This window comes from Ischnura elegans, chromosome 6 (assembly GCF_921293095.1).
Source record: "Ischnura elegans chromosome 6, ioIscEleg1.1, whole genome shotgun sequence".
Taxonomy (NCBI): domain Eukaryota; kingdom Metazoa; phylum Arthropoda; class Insecta; order Odonata; family Coenagrionidae; genus Ischnura; species Ischnura elegans.
In genome coordinates, this window is record NC_060251.1 from 92386319 (window position 1) to 92412114 (window position 25796).

At 37.2% G+C, this 25796-nt stretch overlaps 1 protein-coding gene across 1 annotated transcript in view; it reads right to left on the bottom strand.

Moving 5' to 3' along the window:
• LOC124161182 (NAD(P) transhydrogenase, mitochondrial-like) overlaps window positions 1–25796 on the bottom strand; it is a 33245-nt gene that overhangs the window by 2661 nt on the left and 4788 nt on the right. The window contains exons 7-19 of the mRNA XM_046537416.1: window positions 25620–25775; window positions 25266–25470; window positions 24134–24349; window positions 21540–21766; window positions 18609–18697; window positions 16532–16736; window positions 13046–13212; window positions 11847–11984; window positions 9575–9801; window positions 5556–5707; window positions 4703–4862; window positions 1401–1505; window positions 1076–1287 (exon numbers count right to left, since the gene is read on the bottom strand). Of these exons, the coding sequence (XP_046393372.1) occupies window positions 1076–1287; window positions 1401–1505; window positions 4703–4862; window positions 5556–5707; window positions 9575–9801; window positions 11847–11984; window positions 13046–13212; window positions 16532–16736; window positions 18609–18697; window positions 21540–21766; window positions 24134–24349; window positions 25266–25470; window positions 25620–25775 (2259 nt within the window). The remainder of the gene's footprint in view (window positions 1–1075; window positions 1288–1400; window positions 1506–4702; window positions 4863–5555; window positions 5708–9574; window positions 9802–11846; window positions 11985–13045; window positions 13213–16531; window positions 16737–18608; window positions 18698–21539; window positions 21767–24133; window positions 24350–25265; window positions 25471–25619; window positions 25776–25796) is intronic.

The window sequence follows — 25796 nt, forward strand, 5'->3', positions numbered from 1 at the left end:
CCTATTTTCCCCACGTACGTTCTTCTCTCATTTGCAAAGGACCCAAAATTGCCTTTGTTCAGCAGTGGGTATGAGGTCATTTTTCAAAAAAATCATTTTTGTTGATTTTTTTTATTTAAATCAGATTTTATTGATTTAAATTGGATTTTATTGATTTAAATGAGATTTTTATGATTCTCCATTAATCAAAAATTCAGTTATTTGCAAAACTAACTGTTTGGGCAGCATATTGGAGAATGATCGTTTGCAGAAACAATAAGAGGCAACATACTCTAAACTTCATACAACATTTAGTCAATCAGGGGAGAGAACTATGGAAATGCCAATGGTATCAAATTAAATATTACACCAGCATAATATAAAATTGCCATTGGAAGTATCAAATGTGCAATATTATGCGGTTCTAAAGCATATGAAGTTTAGAAAAATCTGTAATTGCAACTTTGTATGGTGCCTACGCTTTAAGTTAAATCAGAAAACAATTTTTTTTCAACAGATACACTAGTATTCTAACCAAAGCCATTTTTTTAAATTTTCTTGTTACATGCATTCCTACAGTATCATTTCTATTTAAGAGCCACCATTGTGCTGATAACTGTCGATTCATTGTATTAATTAAGAAATAAAAATCAAAATTATACACTTACAGCTTCCTTTTCTTGACTCTTTAAAAATCAAACATATAGATCACATTATGATTTAAATCACCTGATTTTTACAATAAAAATCAAGTGATTTAAATCGTGATTTAAATCATGATTTAAATCAAAGTGATTTAAATCAATCAACCCTGTTCATTGCCTATTATTACTATGGGATATCAACTCAACACTTTTACATTTTATGGCAGCAGATTGCCAAATTTTTCAGAACACGATTGTAATCAAACTATTACGTGAATCAGTACTTCAAATTTACCATCATAGTAATTTAAGTGAAAAGCATGCATCCTTTCAGGCTTTGAAATTTCTCCTCCAAATCTCTCCTTTCCAGTCTTGCTGTAAAAAAATCTTCTTCTGAGACTATCTTGCAACTTATTCAAAAACATAAATTCAAAAAAGGAAAATGTACATACCTGACCAGAATTCCAAACTCTTAATACTGGCATTCCTGCAATTATTGAGTTAGGATCATCTTCTGCAGCACTATTCACGGTATCATTAGCCCCAATGACAAGGGTGAGATCAGTTTCTGGGAAGTCTCCATTGATTTCCTCCATCTCGAGAACAGAATCATAAGGGACACCAGCCTCGGCCAACAAAACATTCAATTGTCCAGGCATACGTCCTGTAAAAACATAGTATGTATATCAGAATGAATAGAAACAGCTGTGCTACTGGAAGGGACAGATTATCATTCATGCCCACCTTCAGTGAAACTTAAGAAATATTAATATGTACCTGCAACCGGATGAATTCCAAAACGAACATTCTTCCCCTTTTTCTTGAGCAATGCAACCATTTCAGCAAGAGGATATTGAGCTTTGGCAACACACAAACCATAACCTGTAAAGAACGACAAACATATTTACAAATAAACTGCTTGGCGAATGATTGGGTGATCATCATTTGGATTAATATTGAAAATTCTATTACATACTTTTCAAAATTATGTATGTCTCTTCTAGCGAAATGTCTTTACACATGCATTTAGGTAGTTTATTTATTACCTCACCAATGAATATTTTCAAATACGTATTTAAACAGGAGGTGTGACTTGCTCATGACTTAAATCACTTCCTGATGTAAGCATACACGAATCCCTTGCATGAATTTAATTTAATTAGTTTTTAATGAAGGGGATACAAATTAAGCTTACATCTACATATGTTTATTTAAGAAATTAAAGACAAGCAGTCATAACAATCTGGTTCATTTCATATCTTATTTATTTAAATTGCACATTACAGTAGACTCTCGTTAATACGAACTACGTTGTTACGAAGTTCTCGTTATTACGAAGCAAACCGTTGGTCCCGTCGAAAAGGCCTATCCAAGCTATAGTAAAAGAAACGTTATTACGAAATTTTCGTTTTTACGAAATTACGAACCTAAGTCCCGGTCCCGGCGGTTACAATATGAACTTTATTACGAAGTTGCACGCTTAAGTCACGGCATTTAGGTGGATATTCACTACACTTAACTTTCAATAATTGTGCCACGTTAAGTTATTCTCGTTTACTGTGCCTAAGAGCGTCAATTATGGTTCTTTATTCAGTTTACATGCAACATCATATAACTAGCTTCATTCCTGTGTAGTCAGGGTGCCCTACTCATAACCGTTCGTAAATAGGATGTACAGTCAGTCCTCTTCCTATGCACATTCGATTTACGAATTTTCAGGGATACGAGCATTCAAAATTTTCAAATTTCAAATTTGGCGCCTTTCGATTTGGCCGTTACTACGCGGTGTGGCGCTGGGAAACTCTCACTGTGATCATGATCTGAATAAGGAATCAATGAAAATGGTGTGAATTTAGGAACTGTTCAACGTTTCGCCCGTTCTTCGTCACCGCGGGGAGCTATTTTTTCGGCTCCGAATGCATCACAGGCCCCGCTAGATCAGTTCGCCACAAGCGTGAGTAAGCGCATACGTGTAATGCAGTGTTGCATCCCGCAGGATAACCTTACTCTGCGATAAATTACATACAGTCCGGCTGGCGAGGGTTGTCCGATTACGGCACAATAGGATGGGCAGATAATCCTGCGCCAGCACGGTATAAAGCCAATCGCTGTCCCCCAAACGCACCTCACACCCTCGCCTAGTCGTACAACGTTGTCAAATGCATAAACGAACACCAAAATAAGCCTGATCCACCAAAATAAGCCCATTCTTCGAATCTCAAGAACAAATAATTCCTCAAGTTATTCCTCTATGTCCTTCACGTTCCTCGTCCCTTCCGGTTCTTTTCTTCATGGAACACTTTGTCAGCGTTTCCCTTTCTTACCTGGCCCCCTCACACCCTACCCAGACCTAGACCATTTTGTCTGTTTTTGGACAACTCTCGATGGCCGGACTGTAATTTTATCAACCTAGGAACAAGGTCTTGGGACGCATCTAGTTTGAATATCGGAGTTCATGTATCGGGAAGATATCAACCCTCGATTGCGTCATGGCGCAGTCTTCTGTTGAAAAACTGAAACGAATTTTCCTGTTTATATATATTTCCGCGTAATTTAATCGCGTTTATAATACACTATTCCTTTCGACGATTCTTAAAAGAAACGCTCTTACGAACTTCGTTATTACGAACCTCCGATTTTTCGGTCCCGTGAACTTCGTAATAACGAGAGTCTACTGTATTAGCATGCATCTTTGACCTGAATCAAGAACTAAACGGTATACAAAACAGCTAATGATATCACCGTATGTACTGCAAGTTAAGACCACAATCGTGGCAAAGGAAGGTATTCATAAAGGTAAAAAATTGTTTTATGTCCACACATTTCATTTCTTTACCGACCAAGGTTTCCACAATATACAATGTCATTGTCAAGGTACAAAACATCTCACAAAAATCAACTTGCTTTTATATATTTTGAGCAGATCTGGAAGGGGAATGGTAGGGGGTAGGGGTAAATGGCAGAAATTGGGAAGATGTGGGTAACATTGATGTAATCAGAGGGGAGGTAATCAAGGGATATTCTATGTGAGTAATACAGGGGAGGGAGTCAAGGTTTGTTCTGAGTGGTGGTAATAAAAGCGAGGAAGGTAAGAATAATAATCCTTGGAAACATGAATATGTACATGTTGTTGGAACATAACATTGGACTTGAAAATTGATAACTATGTACATGTATACAAGTGGATGAGGAGAGGAAACTGCAAAAGAAGGTGAGGAAGAAAGTCAGGATGTATTTGGAGCATAAACGGAGTACAGGGAGGATGCTCAAAAAAAAAGCTGTAATAAATGGAATAACGTAGGGAAGCTCAGTAAAGGGAAGAGGAGAAACAGCTCACACACACAATGAAAAGTAACAGGCCTTATGTTACACCAACGATAGGAATTAAACGTGGGATCGGAGGGAAAATGAGGGCAAACTGTTCGTCAAGACTATACTTTAGCCAGTCCAATACTACACAATCATAATCATAAAAATTGAAATCAGTTCAACTATTAGGTAGGACAAGAAAAGATTTGAGGTATGCGAGATGTGATTATGGATGCAAATGCAGAGAGTGGAGGGGAAGAGGAGCAACAAAGCGCTTTATGCACATAGTAGGTGAAATAAAATATAGAAGAGAAAGATGGCTGGGATGGAGGGAGTACTGAGTTGTGAAGGGACGTTGAAACCCATGAGAGAGGAAGATGCTAGGTAAGCAAGGAAGATGAAGGAAGAGAATAGGATTTATAAGGAGCACTGCATGAAACAAGTGACTTAGTAAGTAATCACGGGCATGGATACAAATTTATGTACACCAAAGATGAAGTTCACTACAACAAAAATATTTGCTATAATACATAATAGTATGGAAGGGAATAGGCCTCAATGGGAATTGAAGAGGGAAGAACATTTTGGGCATAGTGGACAGGCCGGATAATTTGTGATTTGCTTCATGTAAACCTACCTTAATGAGTTGAATACCTCTAGAGATTATATCAAAATCAATTGCACTAACTAAGTTTTTTTTAATTAGAAGATTTTATAGAGTTTCTATAATTCATGAAAAGTCAGTTCCACCACAGTTAAACTTTACTCACCTGGAGTAATAATGATATTCCTTGCATTCTCGATCATCTCTGCGGCTCCACTAACGTCAACCTCAGTATGAGTTCCTGTGATCTCCATTGCTTTCCCAGTTCCCGTTGATGATGTGCCATAGCCGCCAAGGATGACATTAGGCAGGGATCTGTTCATTGCCTGTACACATAGAGGTCGAGGATTTTTTTCGTTGGTAGCAAGGGAAAGTGCAGAGTGGATTGGATGGTAGTTAGATACATGGATGCATCTACATTTTGTTAGTATCAGTAGAATCACAATGGAAGAAAAACTACGCAGAGTATAAAGGGACTCAGACACATCTGGGTCAGGAAGAAAAGCAAACACCAAAAAATTAAATAAGAAGTTTTTTGGTGATAGCACCATTAATTTGCCTGAGATCTCATCAAATGAAACATCATGGGTTGAGTAACCTGTCAGTATTGTGACATGTACCATAGGTTAGTTGAGCAAATTACTGATCAAATACTTTTATGCTTACATTTTTATGCGTACTTCTGATCAAAGGAAGAATCATATAAGTGTCACAACTAACTGCACTTGAGCTATATCTGATTCAATTTGTACAAGTATATTTTTCAGGGTCAATAGTTATTCCATTTAATAAATGAATTTGATTTCTCACAATTTATTAAGTGATTTCTAAGACTGTTAAATCTGAAACCAAAATTTGTTATTGAGTATTTTTCAATATAAAAGCAGGTGTTTCCATGAGCTAGATCAAATAATTGATAAAATTAATGAAATAATTTTAGCCCTTTTGATTGAAAATCTCCATCATCTTCAGTTGTTATTGAATGCAAAATAAAAATAATATTGAAAGATGGAACTTACCTTGCACATGATGTAGGAAAGGATAGCTCCAGACGACCCAATCAAAGCTCCAACAATCGTCATCAAGTTGTTATTGAGCATAAAACCTTCAGCACACAAAGCCCAACCACTGTAGCTATTCAACACGGTAATCACTACAGGCATATCAGCACCTAAAAACCAAAAAGAGACACCCAATTACTAAAAAAACATAATGATTCTATGAAGTGGAGACAAAATTTCAACATAAATCAACACCCTTTTTCGATACAAATATCATAACCTTCACATAAAACCACAATCATAGGCATACTACCTCAGTCAGACTTAAACAATGTTAACAGTTTAATAAGAGGGGATAAGAGGCCCCTTATTATCTACTGAGAACAATAGGGTGGTTTCCTATTATTTTTTTATTGCCTAAATCGAAAGATTATTACTCCTGGAGTACGTATTTCACGCTTTTAGATTTTTAAATGACGATATCTATTTTTCGCGATTAAATGAAAAGTGAAAATTTTCTAGCGCGCGAAAACGCGACGCATAAGTATGAATGTCGGGAAATCTATCCGTGTGACGTATTTCTGGTTCCCGCTGCCGCCTTGTGAGGTGACCTTGAGGCGAGTTGAGCGCTGATACGACGCAGGCTGCTAGCGGGTAGCTGAGTACCCTGTTGGCTGGTAGCGCTTGGCTTAAATAAGGATTATTAATACCTTATCAAATGAAGAAAACTTTCCTACCTTAGCCAGTTTTAATAAGTGATTATTAAGACATGTTTCCCTGAGCTCTGCGCCTCATGCATGCATTGGTAACCTCAGACGACGTATAACTCCTATCTTCTCGTATAGAAACTAGGTCCCTGTGACGTCACGTGGAGTGGCATCGCATGGGCGCCAATCTGGCCCTTTTCAAATGAGGATAAAAATGGACCATCGCTATTCGTCTAAACCGGTATTTCTAAAACAAAATAATTTGTATATTATGAATACACTAATGGTGAGTACAAATCGCAATCAATGACTTTCGTTTTCTTTGATGAAGGAAACTACCCTCTTAAGAAAGAATGGGGAACTTGCATGAATTTTTTTTATTTCACAGGCGGACAGAAAATTATTTTCTGAATACAACAAAGAAAACCGCATGTAAATCTGAGTTTTCCTTCGCGAGATATTTAATGATAAATATAACGAATTTTAAAGCGCGGGAAAAACTCCCTCACCCCCCAAGCCACTGCCGACGAAGCCTCGATGACGTCAAAGGTGCCTAAACATCACACGAAGCTATTGTTGTGATTGTTTGTAATAGTCGCCTGCCGTTGTGAGAGCTCCGTTTGTGAGACGTGTTGATTGTTTTCTATTTAAAGATAAATATCCGACAATAGAGGCTCGAAAGCCTCATATTTTGTATTATTTATAATATTAATATCTGAGTAAGGACATAAAATATAAAACTGAAGAAGTGAAACCAAATATTTTATAATATCTAATTGTAAGTAACATCGTTGTAGCAGTCTGACCACGGCCGTTGGAAGGGGGATACGTTAATTGTAAGTTGATGTTATCGACGGTATATCATTCACTTAAGTATGTAATTAGAACGATTTTGATGTTTACTAATGTCCGCTTAGCTTTTATATACAATAAATTCATCCGTTTATTCGTAGGTACCGGAGAATTCTTCGTTTAGGACTGTATGTGCTTGTATTATGGGGTGAATTCCAGTCAATGCAACTTTTGCTCGCTGATTGGAGACATCTAGGAACATTTTTGTGCCAAAATAGTGTTATTTTCAACGTCACATCTCCCGTTAAGCTACTGCTAATATTCACAGTGCCAGTGGTTGTAATGCACAAAGTTTGACAAGGTTGAACAATATCGGCCAAGAGTTATCAGTGTTCCATCGTGATTGAATTGTAAAAAGTGCTATTACGCTATCGATAAATTTCTAACAGTAGTGTAAAAATTGTCAGTGGCGTGCTAATCTCCGTTGTTAACCGTAGATATGACATTTCACGCTATTGAAATAAAAACTGTGGGTGAAGTTTGTTATTCCATTATTTCAACGAATAGTAGTGAGAAAAGTCACCGGTGTCACTTGTGTGGGCTAATTTAAGGGTTTAAATCAGTGAATAAATAGTTGTTTTCATCATAACGAGTTCAGTTATTGTAAGTTGTACGTGATGAATATAAGAATGTGACAGTGACATCCAGTTTTTGATAAGAGTATTTGCCTATTTCCCACTATATTATTATGGTATATGCTAGTATATTGTTTATAGATTTCCCTATATTATGGAAATAGGTTATAGCTTGTGTGTGTGTGGGCAGCGGAACCGATTCGCGATCTCACATGTAGATTGTGTGCAGACTGTTTTGCTGTGAATTCGTACCGTAGGACGGATAGGACTACCTTCTCCGTTAATTCGGTGTTGCCAAATTCAACAGCACAGCTTACTCTAATGTCAACAGCACAGCTTACGATCGTTATCCTCCAGTATTAAAAGTTTCTTTTACAACTCAATTTGCCGCCGACGTATAGCAATAATTTGTCTTAACAAATTCCATGAGGGTCGTGGCATCAATTTTTGGTGTCCTAAAAAAAGGCTGGTGTCCTAACACCCCATGCCACACGCCTTTTAGGCGGCTTGCGGGGTATTATGTAGATGTAGATGAATTTCAGGTGTACTATTCGAACGAGTGGCAACGTTATCATCCATTTTTCTGATCACTAAAACATACCAAGTGAAACGCTTGTACTTCATCATCCCGATGCCGCATTATTAATATCCCAAGTAATAATCTAGGCACAATTGCAATAGGAAAACTTGCCCAAGAATAACAGAACAAAATAAAGTGACGATGAGCGGCTAAATACTCCCTCAAAACAAATTTTACACCATGCGCTCAGCGTATTTCCCTACTCCCTACGGTTGTTTAGGCACCTATGACGTCACGCCTGGCCTCGGCAACGCTCGGGTGTCTTCGCGCAGTGGTCGGCTCAGAGAAATTTTTCTCGATTTTAAATGCAATTTTTTAATTTCTTTTGATGTTGAATGGAGAAACTGAAGGTATTTTTGCGAGCTAATGTATCCATTTGACTTATTCCAAATAGTTTTTAGAGCAATCCACGACCCATGCAAGTTCCTCATTATAAGTAAAATTGGAAATTGGAATATTTCCACTTAGTTTCCAAACTCAGAACTGGAAACTCAGTGGAAATGTTGCAATGTCCAATTTTACTTATATTCAGAACTTCCACCACATCGTGCCTAACATCATACATGATATAAAAAAGAATTAATCGAACTAACATAGCTGTTAAAATAAGCCTGCTTATGTCAATGTTGTGCTGTCAACAGTACAGAGTTGCATATAAGAGAGAAATTGGAGGTGATTTTCACTAAATTCTAGGTTATATTTATGATGCCAATGAAATATGTAATGCCCATGCAGAGATGCTGCATTCGCAGTCTAACCTATAACATAACCTGGCTAAGTAACAATAACCTTGTAGCAGCATTAATTGAGAGAATAAATTTGACTCAAAAGTGTCGCCTGTGAAGAATATGCTAAAAACTATTTTACATTTTCCTCATGATGACTTATTAGAAACTGAAGTGAGAAAGAATTTCTATTTCTGCAAATGTTTCAAGAAGCCTCTCATTATTTCACATGCCAGCAACCATGAGAATTCTTACCCAGAACAGAGCCTACAAAGCCTTGAGAAATTGACTGTCACTTGTTAAATGTGTTTGGAGAAATAATTCACAGATGAAATGAGGAGGTTGACAAAATCATTGAAAACAGATAACCACTTTACATATGGCTGCAAGAGAACAGAAAAAGAGTAAAAGAATCACTTAAAGAATAATGCTCCCAGCAATTCTCTATGTTGATGATACACCCACCACTTAAAAGGAATTAACTGATTCATATTTTCAGATTGAACCATTTTTAAATGGCAAGTCTACCTTTCATCATGTTACGTCGCATATATTACAAGAGAATAAAAGCATCCTTGCCCCGATAAAAAGACATCACCTCCAATAGCAGCCGTGAGAGTCACTCCCATGATGGACGATAGAGCAGCAGTAGTTCCAAGCATAGACAAGCCAACAGTAGATGTAGTTTGATCTCCCAAGAAATAGTAAGCCATTGCTCCCACGTTGCCAGCTAAGAGTGCAGAATTCAGGGCATGTCTTCCAGGTAACAACATTGGGGAGGAGTCCAAAATCCCTTGAAGTTTTCCATAAGCAACAAGGGAACCACTGAGGAAATAGAAAGTCAATAGAATTAAAAATATGAATCTTTAAAGACAATCACTACATTTAACAACAGAGGCGACCTGTAAAGAGAATGTGAGCATTGAATTTATTAACTTGGATTTGATATATCAATCTTTAAGTATTGAGTCTACCACTATTCCATTTACCTCCCTTCCGTGAGTTTAATTTTGTAGGATGTCTCCTCATAAAGGATGGTTAATCTTGTATCTGAATATGGAATTACGTGACGACAGCATAAATTCACATGAATTGCAATGAGAAAAAATTCCCCTAATCCGGGAATCGAACCACAGACCTTAGGCTTTCTCATTGGAATTTTATTTCCCTCGGTAAAATTGCCATTAGAATTATCGAACCTGGATAGCATAATGGTCTGCACAGTAGCCCAGAGAGCCAAGGGCCTGAGGTTTGATTCCCGGTCCACAGGAATTTTTTCTCATTGATATTCATTTCAATATCATCTCTGTTCACGCAGCATATATAAAACAAACCACAGATATTTTACAGTTTTATTCTCATAGCCAGACACAGTTAATGGCAAATGTGAACTAATAACAGGCACTAGTGAATCAAAGGTAAATGGAACAGCTGCAGAGATCATTAGTCAATCCTAGGGAATTTACTCAATCAATTTCTTTCTCAATACAGTAGACTCTTGTTAATACTAACAACATTATCACAAAGTTCTCGTTAATACGACACAAATCATTGGTCCTGACGAAAAGGCCAATCTAATCCATAGTAAAAGAAACGTTATTACGAAATTAGAACCTCAATCCTGGACCACACGGTTACAAAAAGAACTTTATTACAAAGTTCCACGGGTAGGCAACGGCATTTAGGAGAATATACACGATGATATGTTATAATCATTGTACCACATTTAAGTTCTCCTCATGCATCCTGTGTAATCATGGTAACTCACTCATTACCACTCATAAATTGGGTGTACATTAAGTCCTCTTCTTACGAAAATTTGATTTACAAGCTTTCAGAGATTCGAACATTCAAAAAATTCAAGCATGCTCCAAATTTCAAATTTGGCGCCTTTGAAGTTGGCCGGTGCAATGTGGTGTGGTGTAGAGGAACTCGCACTTCGGGCATATCGGAACTCACTATCGTGAGTTAAGGCACAGTTGTAATGCAGTGTTGCATTCTGCAGGATAATAGCACAATTCAATACCTTACAAAGGTTTATCAACTCACTAAGTAGGTATTGGAACACATCTCGATCATATACCAAGGACCTACTACATTCAGGAATACGTATATCAAACCTCGATTATGTCTTACCGCATTCTTCTATATATAAAACCAAATGAATGTTCTTGTTTTTACATATTTGTGCATAATTTAATCGTGTATATTATACACATGACTGAAGCTATTCTGCAGTGCGGCTATAAGTGCCGGATATTGAAGAGACAAGAAATTTTGACAAAAGTTTTTTTGCTATGATACTAAAAGAAACGTTTATACGAACTTCACTATCACGAACCTCTGGTTTTTCAGTCCCGCAAACTTTGTATTAACGAGAGTCTACTGAATCAAAATAGAAGACTCATCAGGTGCCCTTCAAATGGGTATACAATGAGAATGCCTCACAAAGTTAGGGATGGTTGTTGATGGGAAATTAATTTTGCTAACCGCTTCAATAAAAATCAATGGATAAATGCCTTTGAGAAAGTGGTCATCAGTAGACAAAGAAGGATTGTTATGTGTAACTGAGCTGAATCAGCTCAATGCATTTATTACTCTGACTGCCCTTGGTCATTGCAAGCAAAGATTGCAGACTGGTTCTGAAACTGAGCTCATTCAGTCCTCTCCCGAACCAGTCCAGTCCGACAGCTCCGTTTACCAACCAGGACCGAGTAAGCCAAACCGACCTTAGCTTGGATTCTTCTCTTTCACTTGTCCTTCGACTATTGTGGAAGGGAAGAATGGTATAGGAAGCAATTTGCACAGGAAAATCAATTACGTAAAAAGATGAACAAAAAGATGTATTGAGGGATTAAGAGAATGCATACCTGAAAGTCACACCTCCAATGTATGTTCCGAGGAAGAGAGCGGTCTTCACAACATTGGCAGCAGGATCAGTAGCGAAGTTGGGGAAGTCGTGGATGTAGGTGGCAACGCATGTCAGGACAGCTGCCATTCCCACCAAACTGTGGGTGAGCGTTTGGAGAGAAAATAATGTATTAAGAAGAAAACTGAAAAAATAATTAATTCAACCAATGAAACTGGAATTGATATGTAATTCTAAGATATACCAAAAATTCTCAATTGCTCTACGAGATCTATTTTTTGATGAAGCACAATAAATATTAATTGATGACGTGTATTCAACTTTCCAAAATTTCTTCATAAATGCACAAATTATACAAGAGAGCATGTCAAAAAACAATCAATCACCAGACTAACGACCAAGTTTGAAGTGCTGCATTGCAAAGGTCACTGACTTGACACATTCAGTTGATGTCTATGAATCCAATGCATATTCATTCTAAAATATCTTTTTTTTGGGCATTAATTCTATAAAATCCATATTTCATCGCTAAAGCTTCTGGAATGAGTGGTTGATTCTTTTATTGTTTTTGGGTTTCCACAGAATATTGAAAGTTTCATTGGCATTTGCATGCCAGCAGGAATGCCAGTGAAACTCTTATCATCAGACATTAAGCAATGCGGTGGAAACCCGATAACCATGAGAGCAACACATATTTTAACTTTATTTTCACACAGAGACAGAAATATTTCTACATTTTTGCACTTCTAGTATGTAATTCTAATTTCCAAAATGCACTTGTAGAGATAAAAAGTAAATAACGATTGACCTGCAAGCAATGACTTTAAGACTTGGTTCAATTACTTTCCCTTTAGATGGATAAAAACACGATGGATGACTCAACCAGCATTCCAGAGGATAAATAAGAAAGCATACGCATGGATTAAGTAGAAGAGGTAAAACATTTTAAAAATCAGTTGATCTATTGGAAATTTTGATTTCCAAAGAAAGTGCTGATCTACAAAGGGCTCCATTGTAATATGAAAAATATTTCCTCCATTTTACAGGTTTAACAAAAGCCTTATGTATGTTAAAATCAGAATAGATTCTCAAGATGTAATAATCAGATTCCAACTACATTTGCAACCTTTTTGCAAAGCCATCCAGCACCAGGAAACACAGCTCAAATACATTATCTGATTACAAGGAAATTTACTGCACCTATGGAATGCAGCAACCAGCTGCGGAAGGTCAGTGATTTCAATTCTCTTAGCAATAACTGTTCCAAGTGTTCCACCAATTGCCATGCAGCCTGCCATCTGGGTAAGGACTTCTGTACTAGGGGCCAATTGGCCTAAGGTGGCAGCTATACCTCCAGACACACCCATCTGCAATCAACATACAATTTAATATAACTTGACCACAATATACACAAACACATTTGTATTAAATTATCTAACAAAAAACTCTGACACATTTTTCTACTCAACTCTAAAAGCTTATGAGATATTCTAAGGCTACTAGGCTTTAGAGGCTGTGCTGACTTACAGTAGACTCTTGTTATTACGAAGTTCACGGGACCGAAAAAACGGAGGTTGTAATAATGAAGTTCATAATTGGGAATTTGGGAATTGTCGAAAAAAAAACAGTATATAATAAATGCGATTAAATTACGTGGAAATATAGGGTGATTCCACGCGTCACGGACTGACCGTCACAATGCGTTTTTGAACTTTTAAGAACACACGTAACGCGAACGGACTGACATACATAACTTTTTCAACTTCCAAATTGCTGCACAATGGTGTGAAGTTTAACTTTGGTTGACACACTACTTTGTCTTGAAAAATACAGGACTTACGTGACTTAAAATTCACTGTCACGGACTGACAAAAATGAAACGAACTTTCAGCTCAGAGTAAAACCTCTAAGGTTTGCTCTGAAACAAAGAGTGATCAGAGTTTCAGTAAGATAAATCTCAGAACACCAAATGCAAATTTCATAATGCTGCAAAGCCCATTACAATAACTGATTTTACAGAGGAGTAATTCCTCTTGAAAAGCATCGTCACGGACTGACCAGAAATGTCACGGACTGACTTTCGTGATTCCCTTCTGGTATAAATTTATTCACAGCCAAAAAATTTTACAAAATAACTTCTTCAATTCAAAATAAACAAAAAAATTTGTGCAAAAACCCTTAAAATCATTCAAAATAGTGAACAAACCTCAAAATAGAAAAAAATTATTAATTCAGTGGCCATAAAAATCAGATGAAACAGATGTTTTTTGCGTGTAGATGACTCATTAAATTTAGTATGTGGCTAAAAACTGTGGTGAGCACATAAAAAAATTTCTCTTATCAGAGACACACGGGACTCATGCTAGTGTCAGCACTTAATAACGAAAGTCTAGACTTTATAGCACAAATTTTGATCCATATCAGAGCCTCCAACCACTTTTTTTATTTAACCAGTCAGTATGACATTTACGTGGAATTGCTCTATATATAAACGGGAAAATTCGTTTCAGTTTCTCTACAGAAGAATGCAGCAATATGCAATCGAGGGTTGATATCTTCCTGAATACATTAAGTGCGATGTACAAAGTAGATGTGTTCCAAGACCTTGTTCCTAAGTTGATAAACCTACAGCCTGGCCACCGAGAGTTGTCCGATGACAGGCAGAATGGTCTACGTTGGGGTAGGGGGTAAGGTTGCCAGGTAAGATAGGGAAATACCTACAAAGGGTTCCGTGAAGGAAGGAGCCGGAAGGGACGACGAGCGTGAAGGACCCCGAGGAAGAATCACTTGTTTTGGTGATTCGAAGAAAGGGCTTGTTTTGGTGGATCAGTCTTATTTTGGTGCTCCATATGCATGTGACAAAATTTCATGACTAGGCAAGGGTGTGAGGTACATTTGGGGAACTGCGATTGACTGTAAACCGTGCTGGTGCAGGGTTATCCACATCTTCTATTGTGGCATCATCGGACAACTCTCGCTGGCCAGACTGTATACAAGGAATCGAGGAGTACGGTTATCCTGCAAATTGCAACACTTCATTACACTTATGCACTAACTCACAATTGTGATGAACTGATCTAGCTGGGAGTGCAACGCATCCGGAAAAATAACTCCCCGCGACGCATCCGAAAAAATTGTTCCCCACGGTGATGAAGAAGGGGTGAAATGCTGAACAGTTCCTAAATTCATACCGGATTCAACGATACTTTGTTCAGATTGTGCCCACAGGGAGAGTACCTCTACGCCACACGTCAGCATCGGCCAAATCGAAAGGTGCCAAATTCGAAATTCAAAAATTTTGAATGCTCGTATCTCTGAAAATTCATAAATTGAATGTGAGTAGGAAGAGGACTCACTGTACGTCCTATTTACGAGTGATGATGAGTGGGTCACCATGACTACACAGGAATGAAGCTTATTATATGATGGTGCATGTAAACTGAATACAGAACCATAATTGACGCTCTAGGGCACAGTACACGAGAAGAACTTAAACGTGGCGTGATTATTAAAACTTAACCTAGTGAATATCCACCTAAATGTCGTTGCTTACGCGTGGAACTTCGTAATAAAGTGCATTTTGTAACTGCCGGAACCAGGACTGAGGTTCGTTATTTCATAATGTTTCTTTTACTATAGCTTGGATAGGCCTTTTTGTTGTGACCAACGATTTGCGTCATAATAACGAGGACTTCATCATAACATTGTTCGAATTAATGAGTCTCTACTGTATTTTTTCAAAATGGGCTTTAAGCACTAAATGTTGGGATTTCATTTACAAATCCATAAATTTACATAGGACATTCACATAATACTTCTCTATAGGCCTGTTTACACGATACATTAACACCTACGAGTTAATGTACGCTTGCGTGAATGATTTTTGTGGACCGGAACGGAACATGTACGAATGCATGAACCAAATTAGAACAGGTTCTATTTTCTGTGCATGCATTCGCACAAGTTGGGTGGTTACACGGTGCATTTTGGCGTTCATTCTCGCATTCATACATTTAGACATTAACTCGTACGTGTTAATGTACCGTGTAAACAGGCCTTATGAGTGGAAAAAATATCTGGAATAAACAATGTTTTGTATAAAAACTGATATAGACGTAAAGGCCATGATAAAAATACAAGCATGACATCACATCATACTACTTTCTGAGTTGTTCGCACAGTAATATTTCACAAGGCTTCAATGGTAATTGAACGAAAAAGGTATCTAAGGAAAAGGGGTTTTTTGAGAACTAAATTCAGGGACTACTAAGCATGCTTCTTGTATAGCCAAAATTTCTACTTAACATATAAGGATGACACAAATAGAAGCAGAACTTTTTAAGCAAAAAATAATTTTGAAACATTGCAGTCATGGGTTTTATTATCACAAATCCATGGTAGACTCCCCTTAAATGTTGAACCCTTAAATTAATAGCAACGTGGCAACAGGAAATAAGCTTATTACACCATTTAATTTATAAGAAACCAAATTACAAGATAGAAGACCAAAAACCACAAATTGAAATGGAATGATTAGGTATTTCTAAGCACGAAGAATGTGAAAAAATATTCTGGGATACAGGAAGAAAGACTTAGAAACATTAAAAATTTTCATTAAAGGTATAAATCATTCATTTTTACGGGTCATGCTATTTAAACTTTTAATGAAAACATAATTCAACTGACCATTCCAAGAGCATTGCCTAATCTGGATGTTGTCTGTGAGCTGAGACCAGCTAAAGCGCCCACGCAGCACAAAGATGAGGCAAGATAGGCCATCTGGTGCAATTCAGGTGAAGCTCCACCTCCAGTCACACCCCAAGCATATGCACCCAAGAAGGCAGCAGCCGGAATTCCGTACAGGTAACCATACTCAGGTGGATCAGTGGGCCTGGGAAAACAGAATTTTTGCATTGGAAAAAAAACATCCAATAGTTACCGAGAATACTTTTTCTCATTCTCACCACATGAGACAGCAAGGTAAACATCTGCAACAAAGAATTAACTACTACAGACAATTCTGCGGACATCCTGCAACATAAGTTCATTACTGGAAGAAGAAAATCAACCTAAAGCAATTAAAATTATTGATATTAAATTGCAACTACAGTTTCATTCATAAGATGAATTTAGCAAGACGAAAATGTACCCTGAAGTGAACTCCCATCATACCAGCCACAATTTGCAGTACACAAGGCATTCACCTAAAACCAACTTGGCACACTCTACAAGGATAAGTTCAGTCTGTTTCTCATTCTCACCGAGCTCAAATTCAGTGAAGGGATTAGGCTAGGCAAAACATATTACTATATAAAAGGCATGCCATGCCAAAGATGTGACACAACAAGGCTTTAATGACAAGGTTTATGGATGCAAAAACGCTACTTCAACTTTTCCCCATTTAAAGGACAGAAAAAAATACAGAAAACAAATGGAATTCAAAGGCTGATGAGAATCAAAGATAATATTTTGCTACACATGAAGAAATGAATCATGTAGTTAGATGACTTCATGCAAGCATTTCATTCTACATATGTACATGGTAAATGAATGATTCAGGCACAACAGTGGATGCAAATAACAAAAATTTGAAGACTAATTCCAAGAGAGCTAGGAGGTAATATCACTAAGTTTACAAGTGACCATATCTGAGATTGCTCAGAAGAGATGGAGGGTTGCTTACAAATGGCAAATAAGAGGGAGGAGGACTGAGAAGAGGAAAGAGCTATTCAAGTTTTCTGGATGACCGCACATATTGAGATGTAATGCGCTTATAAAAGTCTACTCTACTTTAGATTTCACCATGGACAAGAACTTAATATCCCAAGGTTGAAAAATTGTCTAAAGAAATAAACAAAATAAATTATAGGTAGATGACAAAAATTGGGGATTTTTGCCAACAATTTAGAATGAAGGATACATTCAGTTATGTCTAAATTTACACCGTCGGAGTGGTTGGAGACAGAGAACAGGCGGTTGATGCATGGCATTGGGGTTGATAAATGTTGGGTGCACATCACATGAATAAAAGCCTAATCGAAGGAGATTAATGGCATTCCCATTTTAATTTTTCCTTTATCTCCTATGTAACCATATCGACCCTTACGATAAAAAATGAACTCTAGTTGAAAACGAAAGAAATTCAAAAATTGAGATGCACCAACAGCCAAGATTAATTTTGCACACTGGAGAAGAAATCACTGATGGAGGTCTCCAATGCTAAGAAAAAAGGAAGCATGCTTAAGAACATGAATTTCAAGGCATAAAAGAACAGAAAGCTTGAAAGAAGAAATGTACTCAAAAGTCAAAGGCATTAGTAAACTTCTGTAGGAAATGAGTAAAAATGTGTATTAATACAGCATGACCTATTTGTGCTCACAGGGAGAAATCCAATCTAGTTCAAAACCCAAGGTACTCTCAGCAAAGAGTAACTTACACTTATGAACTAAGTCAAAAGACATTTCAATCATAATCAATCAAACCTTCTCAAATTCTTTAAGAGGTAAACTGGCCATGTTAAGAATACTATCAATGATTTAATGGGCTTACTAGAAGAAAATACCGAAATTAATTTAATTAACTTGATTAGTCTTCCCAATATTCATCGATGAACGACTGATATTCTCTCCTGTGGCACAAATTTTTGAATGTCAAGATAAAAACGTTTCAACAGGTAAGAATTTTTTATTATATTTAATAGCATACCAATAGTGAGGTTCTCCCTTCTATGAATAGAAATAATAAATTAACTTTCAATCCATACCGTTTGAACATATCCAACATCCTCTTGGTTACCAGGAATCCACCGTAAACATTGATAAAGGAAATGAATGCTGCTGAAGCTGCAAGTGCCTATCAGATGAATTAGAAAATAAAATCTTCCAATGAGTCTATACAAAAAAAAACTACAAACCAAAATAAATAGCAGCATTAAGAGGGGCAGATTTTACTAGAGCAAACATCAAAACCACATGAAAATCAAGAAATCAGGTGTGAAAATTTAAAAAATAACGCAACACATACAAAAACCACATCAATGGAGAAAAAAGAAATGCTCATTTCAGAAGAAGACATTGGGTTAACCAAAATGGATGATCAAATATGTAATTAGCCATTATCAACAAATACATTATCAGATATAGATGTCAATTTAAAATTTCGATTATGCACTGCAATTATTACGGAGGCTTCCGCGGTTAGTTGATTGGTGATGGTTTTCCGGGTTTACACCAAGTTGATACATGTTTTGCGGACGACAGTTTCGGGCGCGTTCCAGCTCCCGTCTTTGGGTCCAAATGATTTGCAGATCTGTGATCCTTATTTATTTATAGCTAGTCAGGCGGATGTTGATTTTTAATTCCATTGTTGGAAAAGCCGTTTGAAAGATGAGGATAAAGGATAGCCGTCTTCCCTATTGAAGTTCTTTGGGTGACTTGCTATTTCAATCACCTCCCTTATCAGCCTAGGGAAATATTTATTTTCCCTGGCGATGATTTTCGATTCTTTGAAAAATATGACGTGCCCAGGTTCCGACCATGCATGCTCTGCAACCGCAGAAAGACGAAAATTTTTCTTTTCGGTTGCCTTAAGATGTTGGTTGTCTTCAATAGGGAAGACGGCTATCCTTTATCCTCATCTTTCAAACGGCTTTTCCAACAATGGAATTAAAAATCAACATCCGCCTGACTAGCTATAAATAAATAAGGATCACAGATCTGCAAATCATTTGGACCCGAAGACGGGAGCTGGAACGCACCCGAAACTGTCGTCCGCAAAACATGAATCAACGCGGTGTAAACCCGGAAAACCATCACCTATGCACTGCAATGTTTGAATTCCTATTTATCTTGGCATGATCTGCAATTTTAGGCAACTGTTTGGATTACCCGATGCAAAATATGTCATTAAAGAAAAAGAGAAAGCTTTCTTAGGTCATTTCCCAAGGATTTTATTGCTGTTGACGTGAAAGATACCAATTATCATAGGATTGCCAGGAAATAATTATCATGTGTTCAAAACCTTGGGTATTTTACCTAAAAGATTATTCTGATAAAAAAAACTTTCAATTATCTGAACATCCATTAGTTTACTATCGGCAAAAAAAGGTAGAATGCTGAACTTCTGGCATTTGTATGATATTCTACCGAAGCTCCATAGGGTCATGTAATACATACCTATATTGCTATACTAATTGTTTACTCCACCACAACAATGACTCATTAAACAGTGTTTAAACATAAACGTTTAACTTCTATGGTTGAAAGAGTGTTTTTTGTGTATTCTTCTTCAATCTTCCAATCGCAGAAGCTAAATGTTTACGTTTAAACACTGTTTAATGATTCATTGTCATAGTCGAATAAGCAATGAGTAAAACGATATATGTATTACACAATCCTACGGAGCTTCAGCAAAATTTCATACAAAGGCTTAAAGCTCTGCATTCTACCTTTTCTGCACCAATTGTAATGCATATTTCCAATGTAAATAACATGATATATATGAATGATATGTATGATTTAACACCATGAATGATGCAAAAAATGTGGTCATGACACAAATTTCAATTCAAAAGGCTCAATTTTATATCACAACAGTCATCAATATAAGCCATACACACACACTAATTGCGATAATAAAATGAATAATGAATGTAATAACTAGATGCCATGAGTTTCGGGAGTGATGACAAGTGAAGTCACCCAATATTTAATTGAGCATTTGTAGAGGTACCTTTGTAAATTGAATAAACATAAATCCATTAACACCACTTGGGTAATCATTCCATTGCCATGGACAAAAGCCAGTTATTGCCAGTGAAAAAAATGCACCTTCAAGTCTGTGAAATGATGGACAAGTAACCAACCAGACGTTATTTAGAGTGAAGGCAACATATCAAAACTCCCAGAAAGAACAGTTTAGGAATGCCCTCAACCTGAATCTCCAAGCTTATCACTTTGATTAGGCTAATCAACAAAGATTGCCCTATATGTAATTCAAAAGATTGGATGAGAAAATGAAACATTTGCAATCAGGTACTTGGGCAGGAATTTCCAAATTTTCAATAATCACACAACACATTTTAAATGCACAGAGGCATCACAAGGTGCAAGACATCCCATGAATTTGAACGTATGTATGTACTTTAATTCTTTAATGGCATGACTTTATGAAGTCAAAATTAGTCTAGTGGCAATTAAAACAGGTAAAGTGTTACAAAACCTTCAATTACAAATCCCTTCCACCATAAAAAGCCATGATTTGTTTATATAAAATGTACAAGTTCATTACTAAACCACACTTTTATACATGAGATGATAGTTGGGTCCATCTGCACTGACTAGAATGTAACAATCTGAAGAAAGCATCTATTACTGAAATTTGGCCACAATATAATAAATGCCTTTATAAATCAAAAAGTCTTGGTGTTGCATATAATGTGTGTAAATACCTTTCACAAAGTCAAGCATGAAACTACAAGTTACACTGAGTGAACAAGAATGCAGAAAAGGCATCCCACATATCACTCATTCAACGACAGTAACACAGAGGAAAAATGTCTTAATAAATTAAATAGCGCTACACCTTAAGAAATAAATGCCAAAAATACATTTTTTGCCTTTATAAATCTCAGTGATGCTATGAGAGCTACTTCGTACGAGTAGTACCTTCACACCAAGGAATATTGCTCACTGACCTGCACAGTGTTTGTAGGGTAATAGCCGCCATCCATCAAGAGAAGCCCTCCGACAGCAGTGATGCCAGAGATAGCATTGGTAACAGACATCAAAGGGGAATGCAAAGCTGGGGTCACTCCCCATACGGTGTGATACCCCACGAGACCAGCGAGGCCAAAAGTGGTGGTCATTGTTGTGAAAGCAGCATTTGGAGATGCATAACCAAGGGCCAAAAGACTTCCCAAACCTGATAGGAAAGACAGTCATACTTAACATCCATCATCCAATGTATTCCTTTGGCCCAGCAAAATTAAATTTTTAGTTCGGCAATATTCATAATTCAGAGTAACATACATGGGTTAATCCTTCATTATTGGTCAATTTAATTAATGAACATAAAAAATGATGGAAAACCATCCTTTGCTAAAGAGGAATACAATTTTTGAGCCAGATGCTTATAATCAAATATTGACTACTGAGTACAGACATAAGTATCAACTCAATAAATTTTTTTATAACTTGTTATGACTATGCGTTTCTACCAAAGAAATATTTTCAAGGTTTTCCACAGATTAATACATTCATTACATTATTTATTTTGTGCATTTCCCACATTTGACAAAAAAATCATAAAAACTCTGCAGGTTGACAGAAATCGATTGCTTTATTCAGGGGCGGATCCAGGATTTCTTTCTGGGGGGGCACAAGCAATGCCGTATCCAGGATTTTGTTCTGAGAGGGACACAAGGACACCTCGAAATACAAAATGAATGTAATGATAATGGGACCATGTTAAAAATCTTGCATATTATTTAAGGGTCTGGGGAGGCACGCGCCCCCAAGCTCCCTCCTAGATCCGTCTATGTCTATATTAGTAAAAATGCTCAAGCATCAAAGAGGTAATCAGAATTTCCAAGCACCAGAAACAAAAAAAAATATTGAGAGACAAAGTTGATTCACACTGACTTGTCCTCTGTTACTATCCAAATTGATACGGATAAATTGGTGCCACATTTTCAGGAATAATCAAGGAAAAGCCTCAATTTCCGCTTGAATGAATATATACAATTGGGTACACACTATTAATCATGGTAGCCAAGTATCCAACAAATTAAATGGCTCACCTTCAGTATAAATGTGATTTTTCTCTAAGTTTCACAGAATCAAACGTGGGGATGAAGTGTAAACAAATTGGAACAAAACAACATAGCTGGCACCTGCTTTATCTGAGTGAAGGTGACTGTCCTGGCAATGCTAGGGATACTGTTGAGGGACAACCTGATTTTAAACCCACTTGCAGGCCCCTATTTTATGACAATGATAGGTGAAGTACAGCAGACTCCCGTTTATCCGGCTGCGGTTTATCCGGGTTGCAGATTATCCTTGCATGATTTTCACTCTCGCTCAATATTTTCTGCAATATTTATAAAAAAATAAAATGGACACACAATCGCCGGAATTACTGTATTAATGCTAGGATACAACGGGCTTTATTATTTCCGTTAGAATTCCCTTTGCAAAACGGAAGCGATCGCGTGCTAGCTGCATACACGGGAGCATTGTGTTCTCGTTTTCCAAGCCTCACAGAGCACCACCACACTCCGTGATCACGGATACATGCCCTGAAGCAGTTTCAACCCAGGCAACTCTTGCGAGAGGTGACTCCGTGGCGTGGTGCCAGACTGTGGTTTCCGACGTCGAGCAGTGGTTTTGAAGCATTCGTGCAAACCACTTTTTTGTATCCGTGATAAAAAAAGCCACCGATGTGTGGTTTTCGAAACCAGACCTTACATGGAGCATTACTAATGCAAGTACAACCATGTTATCGCCGCAAAAAAGATCGCAAACTGGCGAAAAAAGCCCTAAATGAGTCCCGGAAGCATTCTAAAATAACAGAATAACTGCATAAATAATGATACAGGGTGTTTCAAAAAGGACTTTACAACTGTATTACGGCAACAATTTTTAATACCACAGATTGATGAGGATGACCGAGAGCGAAATGTTTTCTTTATGCAAGATGGCACACCACCACACTATCTGACTGACGTCCGGGATTTTCTAAATGACCGCTTCCCAGGTCAATGGATTGGTCGTGATGCGCCAATTGCATGGCCTCCCCGTTCCCCAGACCTGACACCACTCGATTTTTACTTCTGGGGTTTCATAAAAGATATGGTGTACATACCTCCTTTGCCGGCCACTCTAGCTGAACTTAGAGCAAGAATTTACGCTGCTGCTGAGCAAGTTACACCTGAAATGCTAGTGAGAGTCTGGGAAGAAATCGAATACCAATGGGATGTAGACTGCAGAATAACCAACAGAAGCCACATAGAACATCTTTGGTTTAAGGTAAAAAAAAACTTGAAGTTTTTTCCTTTAAAATAACATCAAAACCAGCTCTGTTCCTTGTTTAATAAAATTTCTATAAATTTTCAAAGTTGTAAAGTCCTTTTTGAAACACCCTGTATATGTATTGTTTGTTTTACGTGAATAATGAACATTACAAGACATTAAAGTGAAAGTTTGGGTTATATGTGTTTTTCGATTATTCGTGTTGTCTCTCCCCATCACTAGCCCGGATAATCAGGAGTGTGCTGTAGTAGCTTCTTACCAGCAGTATAAGCCAAAGAGTCCTTCATAGTGTCAGCAAATGGATTGGGCTCTGGTGCTTTCGCCTTCTCTGCAGCTGGTTTCACAGCTGCTGTAGGAGCAGTAACGGCCATCGATGGTGGGGGTGGAGGCGGCCACATCATTTCTCCTTTGTTGAGGACAATGCTACCCCTCACAACCTCATCCTCGAGATTGATGTCAAAGTGGTCCTTCTGGCCTAAGAGTGTATGTAATGGAATTAAATTAACAAGCCATTAATTTCTACTAATAGCATGAGGAGATAACAATGATTTGTTATCAATTGAAAACAATCAATTGACAATTCACTTCTTATTCATCAAATGATAAATACAAATCAATATGTAGATGATTTTTTTCCTAAGTATTGGTAATCAGGTATTTTGGCAGATTAATAGCATAGGACATTTATGGTCCATTTTGCCAACCACAAGTTTACCCTGCCTGCCAGAATCAGATAAGAGCACCACAGTTAAGGAATTAACACCCATTACCTTACCCATAACCTTAATTTGGGCCGACCATTGCTTAACTTTGATGATGTTACAGCAACCGGTACACATCAATGTGGTTAGGCACTTGCCCCAGAGGAGCCTAATCTACACTGAATATTTACTCAATCATTACAAACAACACAAAAAAATCAATTTAGACTTAAAATTAAACAATAGAAATCTCAGTACACGAAAACATGTCAATCCTGTATATCTGAATCTCTAGCATTAAGCATTCTACTAATTGCACCATTCCACAAGTATGCAAAGCATTGATGACTTAAAAGTAATGCATTTTCTTTCATTCAAAAAGACATCTTTACAAAATTATGTTTACCACTTTCCCAATGAATGAGAAGTACAATTTTCAGTTGTTGAAAATACAACTCTTATCTCCAAAATGTCCAAATCAAACAGAGATTCTTGCCCACTTTATTACATAGATACAACAATTGAGGGAGGCAATAAACATTCCAGGAAAAAACATGTGAAGGATGAGAAAGCATCTGAGTGTTGTCTCACCACATTAATAAGCATGTTAATGAATGTCTTCATTCAGAAACTAACAACAGCAGCAATCATGCCATATTAATATAGAAAAAGCATTCCAAAGTTACTAACCCATTGATAAAAGAAACTTGGAGATATTGTTGGCGTAGAGGGTCGAGGACTGGGTGGGGAGTCGACTAGGTAGATCTGTCAATCCAATATGAACGACATCCTTATGGGTGTAAATTTGGCCAGGTTTTATTGTCTCAATGTTTCCACCAGTTTCAGCAGCAAGATCCACAACAACACTCCCAGGTCTCATTGATTCAATATGACTCTGAAATTTAATAATGATATTTTAGCTCTTTTACAGCTAGTAGGCTTATACAATGGCCCTCTTGGATACACAAAAACTGTCAACAATGCATAATATGTACATTCCAAATCAGCAAAATTTGAGGAAATAACTTATCTGAGTACCCTTACCTTTAGAATAAGCAATGGTGCTTTCTTGCCTGGGATAAGAGCAGTGGTAATTATAATATCTACATCCTTAGCCTGCTTTGCAAATAGAGCCATTTCAGCTTCTATGAATTCCTTTGACATTTCTTTGGCATAACCACCAACACCTTCACCAGATTCCTAAAGAATAAAATTAAAAAT